Source organism: Sinocyclocheilus anshuiensis, unplaced genomic scaffold, assembly GCF_001515605.1.
Source record: "Sinocyclocheilus anshuiensis isolate Anshui unplaced genomic scaffold, SAMN03320099.WGS_v1.1 scaffold1227, whole genome shotgun sequence".
NCBI classification, from domain to species: domain Eukaryota; kingdom Metazoa; phylum Chordata; class Actinopteri; order Cypriniformes; family Cyprinidae; genus Sinocyclocheilus; species Sinocyclocheilus anshuiensis.
Window position 1 is genome coordinate 40,597 of NW_015536524.1, and position 10,515 is coordinate 51,111.

Sequence of the window (10,515 nt, forward strand, 5' to 3'; positions counted from 1 at the left end):
TGCAGAATCTTTTGCTCTGGGTAGTAAGCCTTGCATCTAGTGTGACATTACATGTTTCCTGTAGTATTTTCAGAGCTGTGATCTCACTGTTGAGGTTTGGAAATGTGTTACTGTGATCATTTCTGAACCTAGATTAGACTGATGGAATTTAACTCTTTTAGTCTTTCCGCTTCTTTCCTTTAGCTGGTTGAATTTTGTGTCGGTCTCAACATCTCAACTGCAGAAGCTGCTGAGGATCTGGAAAGACTGAGAGAAAGAGAAAATGGCTGATACGTGTCATTTGTTTCTGCTGGGACTGGCTATTCTCTCTTCACTTCTCACAGGTAACACATTATTATATTAATATATATTCAAGTGTTTTACTAGAGCTGGTCTGGCATGGAGTCTGGGAATGAGTTAGTTTGAACATGGTTGATTCTTCCTGACGTTGTTCTGATCTCAGAGTCACATTTGCAAATACTGTTTTATTCCTGAATGCACTGATATCTGACACTGAGAATGACCTGCTGTCACAGGGGTTTGTTTATGAAGCATCATTTATTAATATATAACATAATGATCACTCAGATGTTCTTGTGTTTCAGGTTCCAGTGGAGAGGATGATGCTCATATGTTCATCAGTTCTGGTGAAAATGTCCGTCTGTCCTGTAATAATATTCTTCATGACTGCAAATCAACTACATGGAATTATAATAAAGATTCAACGACTGTTGAACTGATTGATGACGGGATAAAGAAGAAAGACACAGAGAGACATGAGAGACTGAGTCTGGGGTCTGACTGCTCTCTGAACATCAACAACATCTCAAAAGAAGATTATGGATTTTACACCTGCCGACAATGGACTGGTGTGAATAGAGACCAACAACTGAGAACTGCTGCTCGTGTTTATCTGCATGTCCTTCATGGTAATTTTACAATTATGTGGTCAATTTAAAAATGACAAATTCTTCATTTAAACTCTCATGATGATTGAAGAGTCTGTGATGTGTGCTATTTTGTGTTTCAGCTTCATCCTCACAGACTGAGATCAGTGCAGGCCGCTCTGTGACTCTCTTCTGTCAGCTGTATTCATCTGCTGGAGTCTCTTGTGATGATTCGGTCGGTTCTGAGGGAATTGAGCTGTTCTGGGTGAATCAGGCTGGTGTTAAACTGACGATATCAGACTCCAGATGTCAGGCATTATCCTCATCAGGACACTGTATCATCACTCTGACTATAACACTCCTGAATGAAGATCACAACAGAGAGTGGAGATGTGAAGTTACTCAGAAAAATCAAGTCAAGACCTCAGTCACATACACTGTCAAGAGTTCAGGTGAGAAACTTTCCTAACTCAATTTCAGAAGACTCTCTGATACAGAGACATGGCACGAGGAATGATAATGTCATTAATTCAGGACAAACTGTAGGTTTATGGGTTGCATAACCTACCACAAAAGGACCCTATAACTGTTTAATGGTGCCATAAGAGCTGCCTGAGCCTTACTTGCACCCTATTGAAAAATAAATATACTAAATCGTATTTAAAATATATTTATTTAATGATAAGTATACTAAAAATAGACTAACATGTCTATGTACTAACTGAAAATACAATGTAAATGTAGTTATTTCATGTTTCATCAAGCACAAACAGTGCACTACAAATTAATTTGTAAAATAGTATACCTTTTACAAATGCAACTGGGGAAGGATGAATTATATTTCTGTCATGACAACTCTCGGAGGGATTGGCATGGTAATGTACATGACCTTCCATATAAGGATAAACTGCTGTATCAGTGGACATGCATGTATCCACGCACAGGAAGATGAACAGACAAGGAAAGACAAGACATCCCCCACAAAGCAGATCTATCGCCAAGACATATGCACTGCTGCTGCTCCGAAGAGCCATGTGAACCGCATGTATTACTATCTAATCTAATGCATCTCTGTGTATAAATAGCCCAGTGTTTCAGTTAGTCTTGGTCAGTTGTTCTGTAACGTTGCAGAGACAAGATGAGGCAAACAGAGGTGAGGATCTATGTGCAGGAGTTTAATAAGAATTCAGGAACCAACAAGTAATCCAATATGGGTAAACAAGGAACTCAGACAAAGGCAGGGAGCAACCATCACAGACATACAACAACTGACAAACACTAACTGAAACACTGGGCTATTTATACACAGAGACGCAAACAGGATAACAAGGTAACAAGACACACCTGGGAAAGGAATCAAGACGATCAATAAAACAAAAGGACTACAAGTTGACTACAAATGGCACTCTAGACAGGAAGAAACACAAAAGTCCAAACACAAGACAGGGGAACATGAACCAGATCATGACAAGTACTTGTAACAGTATGTAAAGAAAACAAAGAAAGCCCAGATTTGAATGGTGCATGTCTGTGTGTTGGCGCAGTTATAATGGCATAATGATGCCATTAGCACACTTCAAGTTTACTTGGAATGATATTGCAATGTGTTTTCAAGTCACTAAAAGTAAAGGATAGCTTGACCTTGTTAGTATAATATTAATGTATGTTCAACACTCTTACAGTGTAACTGAATTGTAATTGCAATGTCACCAAAATACATTTGAAGTTTATGCTGAGTGAATTCTGCATTTCAAAACTTAAATACAAGAGTGGATATTTAAAGTGTACTTAAGTATACTTGGAACAGTTCCACTTTAGCACAAACAACTATATTTAATACAACTTTAGTTGAACTTCAGCACTGCTTTTGGACAACTAAAATGTATTTAGTACAAAATTAGTTGTTCCAATTTAACAGACATTAAGTATACCAACGTATAGTGTGCCTCAAATACATTTAGTTATACTAAAAAGCACAGAGTATACAATTATTTCACTAGGGCAGCTTTTGGTAAAAAGCTGGTTGCTCAGGGTCCTAAACAGCTGTTTATAGATAGAATTAGCCTTGATGGAAACACCACTCTTTATTCTTTTCTTCACCTGATGATGGAACACGAACTTTGAAAAAGCTCATTAACTTTGCATGTCATGCAATGATCAAGTATGAAAATGTGATGTTCTACAGTCTTAAGATGCATCTGAACATTCATCTTCTGCAGCTCCAGATTCAACAACACTGATTCCAGTCAGCAGCTCAAACTCTGAGACGACATCAGGCCGAACTACAGCAGCAGCTCCTACACAAGGTTCATGATCACTCTCACACACCAGCAGTCTCTCACTTCAGTGCAGGGCTCTGATAGATATGCATCATGGTATAGTCTGTTGTCTGTAGCATCTGAGGGGATATAGGGCTCTTTTTGCTAACCAGGGGTGCGTTTCCTGTACAACTACGTAACTCGCTGATTAACCACCATAGTATGATGCATCGTTGTGGAAACGAACTAGCTAGTCATGACTGTTTCCCAAAACCATGGTACTTGTGTCGCAGATCCATCGTTTAAACCACGTTGGTTTGAGCTGTCATTATGACGTTGTTCTTCTTCTTCTTCGGTCTAAAAGCCGGCTGGTGCCATGAGCACATACCGCCACCTACAGTAATTTGGTTTTATTTTCTCTTTTCTTCGACTTGAATTATGCTTTTGAAATGACGTTACGTAGGAGTGGAGTAATAACGCAACATTAATTTGTTCCGCAATAAATTATATGCATATACACACACAGAGTTAAAAATGTGCTCTTTTCTGATCCCAATGTCTATAGTTTCACAATTTCATATAAATACAATTTCTTATTTAATATTGATAGGCTACATAAGCAGAATTGAAAAAAGATGGGTTTAAAAAAAAACTGTGATGTACTGTTGTGGACACCTGTTGCTTATTTTGCTAAATCACTTTTCCTATTTAAGTTCCCTTGCCATTCAGCCATGTGTTAATGAAAATGACACAAAAAAAACAATTTTCAAAGCATGAAATTGCAGTTCTTTTGGAGGAGGTGGAAAATAATAAAATCCAGCTTTTTTCAACGCTGAAAAACAGCATTACAAATGCTGACAAAAAGAAAATCTGGGAAGAAATCAAAAAATAAATGCTGCTGGCTATGGGTATGAATGAAGCCCAGAAGAAATCAGGAATAAGTGGAGGAGACTTCACAAGTGTGACAAAACGGAGGGCTGCGCCCTGTAAGAGGGAAGCAAACAAGACTGCTGGGGGTATCAATTCAGTTCCTCCTCTCACTACAGAGAAGAGAAAGTTTTGGCCATCCTGGGGCCTGAAGCATTGGAAGGGATCCTTGGAGGTATAGATGCATGTGCATCAACCAGGCCTTTGCCTTCAAAGTTCAGGCCTCCAACATCAGGCCCTCTCCAGCTGGCCCTCCAACATCAGGCCCTCTCCAGCTGGCCCTTCAACATCAGGCCCTCTCCAGCTGGCCCTTCAACATCAGGCCTTCTCCAGCCTGGGCCTTCAAAATCACCAAAGGGTCCTGGTCTATTGCTCTCTTCCCCTGATTCACCTCCGTCTGAGGCCTCCTCATGTGCTGAGTAACGTCCTCTGACACAGAAGGCAACGCAGAAGTAAGGCAGTGTATATAAATGCCTGCATAGGGACACATTTTACCCCCCTTGACTCACTATCTGATGATGCGATGGCTGCGTTCCAATTGGCATGATTAATGCTTTCAGAGGGCACTTATGGCACTTAGGGAGAATAACCGCGAGGGCCACGCTGCTATATAGTTTCAAACTGAATTTGTAATAAAAAAAAATATTTAAAGGCGAATTAGGTAAGATCTAAGCACCACAACTTTAACTCTTCCAAATCACTCAAAGTGGATGGTGAAATCTTCGAAAGGAATAGGGCATAGGGTCGATAACTCTGAATAGAACACACCCCAAACTAACAACGACCTATGCCTCTAACCACAGGTTGGAACAGCTGTCGTTCCAACGATACCAGTTTGCCATGCAGTTTGCGAATGTTTGTTTGAACTATGGTTTCGGGAAACACCGAATCGTTGAACTATGTTGGTAACGACGGAACTTGCAACCATAGTTGATTAACGATGCTTTTGGGAAACGCACCCCAGACTGTTGACTGCAGTTAAGATTAATGTTTATTGAATGTTTTCGACAATATGCATCTGAACTAAAATTCTCCAACTTCTACAGATAAACAGATCATTACCTCAAACTCTGAGATGACTACAGCTGCTCACAGACCTGCAGTTACTCCACATCAAGGTATGAATTCATGTCTTACTCATTTCAGTGCTTTACCGTGACATTTACAGTAGGTATAACTGTAGAAACTAATCTACATGTCCAGCTTTTCACAAACCTTGTTTAGGACAACTGCATTTGAAATAAACGTATAGTTTGTAGAAAGAATGTGTATATGGTGATGTTTTCATGCATTCAAATATTATTATTGCATTTACACAATCTAAACTCAAATCCATCCTCCAGTGGTTTCTTCTAGAATCAGTCTCTAGATGTGAACTGAGTTTTCTCTAGAGATGTTAGAGCTGCTGATCATGAGCTTTGAATCTCTGAAGCAAAATCCCTCCTGTTCTCTATCAGGCCACAAGGGGACTTCTTTAACTGTTTGATTAAGAGAGAACAGCTGCCTGGTTCTTGCAGCTTTTAGAAACGAACCAATAAAAAAAAAAACACCTTGCTTTACAGGGCCCACTGGAATGAAATGTCTTTGAATGCAGTTCATTCATGCCGATAATTTTACACCATTGAAACTGTCAGTAAATCTGTAAATGCTTTGTCATGCCATAATCATTCATAGACCAAAATGCAGCTGGTAGACTTCTTACTGTCACACGTAAATTTGAGCACAACACCCCCGTCTTAAGCCTATGTTATACTTTACTATACTATATACTATACTAGCGAGTCCGCTAGGGTCCGCTATGTTATGCGTGACGTAAAAATCGTCATAGGAGAGTGTGCGCAGAGGCTGTACCATTTTTTGTGACCGCGCGGACAATCAGTAGGCTACTGCGCAGGCTGTGTGAAGAAGCCCGTTGCTACTCGAACCTGTACAATCCGTCGATAAAATATAAAGACAGCCAGATGTGCAATAACTCTGGGGAATTGTTTGTTCACATGTTTGTTCACTGTTCAAGCCGATCTACTGTGAATGTATGGAACAGACATGTATGTATGCTTTCGGTAGTATAAATACAAGTAGTCCGCGTCCGTGCTGTCTGTGTACTAGTGATGGGAAGTTCGGATCATTTTACCGACTCGGACCTTTGAGTCTCGTTCAGCAAAATGAACGAATCTTTTTTCGAGTCATTCCGTTCATTTCGTTAATTTTAGCAAAATATAATTAAAATGTTACGTGTTACTTCCATAACACGTCTACTACTTACGCAGACGTTGATCACACTACAAACAATACAAAACTGCTATAAGAAACAGAAAAGATTAATTCATTGTTTACCTGGGTCTTCAGTCTATGATTAGCTCACCACCTCTTATCTGACAAGTCTTCGGGTTTGAGTCGTTCGTTCATCACGTGACAGCCCCATAAACTTAACCAATGCAGTCTGAGCCGGAAAGAGAATTGATTAGTTCATCTCTCGAGTCTTCGGGTTTTCCGAGTTGTTCGTTCATCACGTGACAGCCCCATAAACTTAACCAATGCAGTCTGAGCCGGAAAGAGAATTGATTAGTTCATCTCTCGAGTCTTCGGGTTTTCCGAGTTGTTCGTTCATCACGTGACAGCCCCATAAGTTTAACCTATGGTGAACTACTTGACTAATTCCAGTACAGAACCTACAAGATGTTACGCATGCGCGACTAAACGAATCACTCCCCGAGACGACTCGTTCTTCCCGAGTCACATTAAAATGAACGAATCGTTCAAGAACGACCCAACACTACTGTGTACGCGTCCGGATTGCTCACGCGGAAAATATAACTCAGGCTTTACTTGGCAGTGACTGCCGATATGTTTTAGTTTTAGGTTTTAAATGGGCTAAACTTGTGACTGCTAGATATTTAAGGTCATCAAATCAGAAACTGTTAAAGGTTCCCAGGTCACAGTTAAAAAGAAAGGGAGTCCGGGCTTTTTCCATAGCTGGCCCCAAATAATGGAACAGCCTACCTTTATCTATTAGGATAATCACTACAGAATCTCTGTTTAAAGCAAAACTTAAAAACCCAACTTTTAGAAAAGGCTTATAATATTTAAGTTGTCCTGAGCTTGTTTTCCCTCTGTATGTACTATGTCATTGTGTGTAGTTTTATTATGATTTATTATTTTTATTTTACATTTTTTTTGTACAGCACAATGGTCAACGACTGTTGTTGTATTGTGCTATATAAATAAACTAAACAAACAAAAACAATAGTTGAATAGCCTTGACTTCAGTCATTTACAGTTTATGTTCTTCCTTTCTCTCATCTGTCCTGCAGTGATTGTGATTATTGTTGAGTTTGCAGCGTTTGCTGCTCCTACTGTGATTCTTCTTCAGATCATCTGTGCAAGAAGAGCTGGTGAGTTTTTGAGATGATTCACATTGATCTGGAAAGATCTGCACTCATGAGAGCTCAGTTAATGCTTTTCTGTTGAATTATTTTGCAGGGAGGAAGAACTCACAGCACCCAGAGGAAATAGAGATTAATACAATATTAGAGTAAAAAACAGATTACAGCCAGATTTATCTTCATGTCAAGCTATTATGGATGTTTGCATGCAACTTTCAGGAATATTTTCCATACTGTACTGAATCCTTTAAATATAACATTAAATACAGTGATCAACAGAGCAAGAAGGTACCTTTAATGAACATGAATGATTATTACAGAAATCATAATATAAATACATGGTAATTTTCTAATCTTGATTCATCTAATCATTACATAAAATTGTTTTGCAGAAGGCTTTCTAAATGTTGTAATAGTCCATTTTAACTGATGATGCTACAAATGTCTGTTAATTATCATATACGACATATTCACAGATATATTTTGATGTTTTTTATTCGTTCACTGATCATTTCAATGCAAAATCTTTACTCATGAAAGTGTATGAATGATCTGCACATACATCATGCTTCAACATGTTTTTATGTCAAATATGCAGAAATATAAAGTCACAATTTACAATCCACTTTTTTTTTGGACTTCAAATACAGTGGCATGCAAAAGTTTGGGAATCCCTTGCAGAATCTGTGAAAATGTGAATAATTTTAACAAAATAAGAGAGATCATACAAAATGCATGTTAGTTTTTATTTAGTACTGTCCTGAGTAAGATATTTTACATAAAAGGTTTACATTTAGTCCACAAAAAATAAATAAATAAATAGCTGAAATTAATAAAATAACCCCATTCAAAAGTTTGGGAACCCTTGGTTCTTAGTACTGTGTGTGTCACCTGGATGATCCATGACTGTTTGTTTGTTTTGTGATGGTTGTTCATGAGTCCCTTGTTTGTTCTGAACAGTTAAACTGAGCTCTGTTCCTCAGAAGATTTAAAGACTGAAAGATTTTGCTGAAAAGCTCCTCAGAAAACTCATCTAACTCTGCAATTGTTGCTGCAACAGACATGTTTGGTTGTGAAATTCCAGTTGATCACTGAATAGATCACATTTAATATTAAATAAATATGTTTACAAATATATTTGTGACATTGTATTATTTTTTAAAACCCATGAAAATTCTTCCAGTAAGAACGAGACACACACAGGTTTGATTCACATCTCCTTCTTCTTCACAGTTTATTGGTCAGATACACAGTTTATATACTCTATAAATAGTGTTAAATTATATCTAAAGAAATTCTCAATTTAATCCATTTTAATTTTAATCTAAATTTAATTTCAGTTGGCTCAGCTTCGGAAGATGCACAGCTTCAAGGCGCCTTTGTTTCCATATGTGTACGTCTGTGAAAAACACATCGGCTCCCTGTTTACGAAAGTCCTAACCGTATGCAGCGTTATTATTATTATTTCTTGATCTCTCATGGTCTCTCCTGATCTAGATATAAACAATAGCTGGAAACTGGAGAAAGTAGAAAGAAAATAATAACACATGGCCTCCGTGCTTTTCTGATTGGATAGTTAAAAACGGCCAGTAATTGGGAAACATCTCTTGAGCTCACCGGCTGCGTCTGAAAGCTGGAAACGCTGCTCTCGGAGGATTCTAGTGATGGGAATTCCGGCTCTTTTTCAGGGATCCGGATCATTTGGCTCAGCTCAGCAAAAAGAACCGGCTCTTTATTTAGTACCCCCTCTGGCTTTTACAATTCAGCCAAATTTGTCAATGTTTTGACCTATGCCTGGTATGTGTGCACAAACATAATTAAATTATTCAAAGAAATTAAACTAAACCATTCAAAAATAAAAATTTTAAACTAAAAAATGCCACATAATATTCAGTTTTGTTAAATCACACTTTAATTCATATTTACACAGTTCACATTCAAATTGTTTTGTCATATTTCTGGCTCCATAAACCTTTCCCAAATACCATAATTTTACATTATTTTTGGCATTAAAACCAAAAACCTAATTTAAGTAAGATCATAAAACAGAGCGCTTGATCTGGGAAACATCTGATAAACGTCTTAGAAAAAGCAGATTTACATGCATTCTAAATCATAAACATCTTCAAGACATTTTCTAAACATCTATTTAACATCAGTTAACAAACGTCTTCGGCCTACAAGCTGCAGCGCGCAGAGCGAGGAGCGAGTGACGTCCCTTTCTCTTTTCTTCTTTCTACTATAATGCGAAATAAACACAAATTTATATCTCATGTCTCACGTAATCTCTCAATCAGTTTTGCAACCGCAGAAAAATGCCAATAAAAACAGCTTGTAAACAACATGTCACGAAGCAGCATTACCTTTACCTCAAGCAAGTCATTGAGTGTCCACAGCTTGTTACTTTGCTAGAAAAATGAATGAACTCTGGAGAAGAGCATGTCGCTAAATATTTGCACTATATTAGCCTATATTCATTATATATTTATTTAACCTTTTAGTGATGTTTTAATTAAGTCATTAACTAGCATATTTTTCATGTTGATTTACAATCTTTTACAATTTTATTGTTTTCCATAAACACCTTGTGAAGCTTTTATTTCGGTTGATATAATCATTTAATATTTGTGGCAATATTTTGCAATCGACCATGCTCACATGGTCCACATAGTCACACACAGACTTCAACATTCAGCACACCAAACACAACAATGGTAACAAATACATTTTATTAACTGTAACAATAACCATTTTATTTGCTCTTTTTGTTGTGCTACTACTGACACAAGAGAGCAAATAAAACGAAAAAAAAACAAAAAACAACAACAGTAAAACAAAGCAATTGCGTAATTTATTCATGCCGCAATACACTCTGGGAGTTAGTAATTCTGAGCAGCTAAATTCTGCCCCCATCTTCACACAGATCTTCAACAGATCACTGGAGCTGTGCGAAGTCCCTTCATGCTTCAAACGCTCCACCATCATCCCCGTCCCAAAGAAACCCAAATTTACGGAACTTAATGACTACAGACCTGTGGCTCTAACGTCTGTGGTCATGAAGTCTTTTGAAAAACTGGTTCT

At 37.9% G+C, this 10,515-nt stretch overlaps 1 protein-coding gene across 1 annotated transcript; it reads left to right on the forward strand.

Moving 5' to 3' along the window:
- The first annotated feature begins 262 nt into the window (after positions 1–262).
- LOC107693970 (uncharacterized) lies at positions 263–7,587 on the forward strand. The gene is made up of 7 exons (XM_016493576.1): positions 263–323; positions 585–908; positions 1,010–1,318; positions 3,092–3,172; positions 5,098–5,169; positions 7,363–7,443; positions 7,532–7,587. The coding sequence occupies exons 1-7, from the start codon at positions 263–265 to the stop codon at positions 7,585–7,587; spliced, it is 984 nt and encodes a 327-aa protein (XP_016349062.1).
- The last annotated feature ends 2,928 nt before the right edge of the window (positions 7,588–10,515 follow it).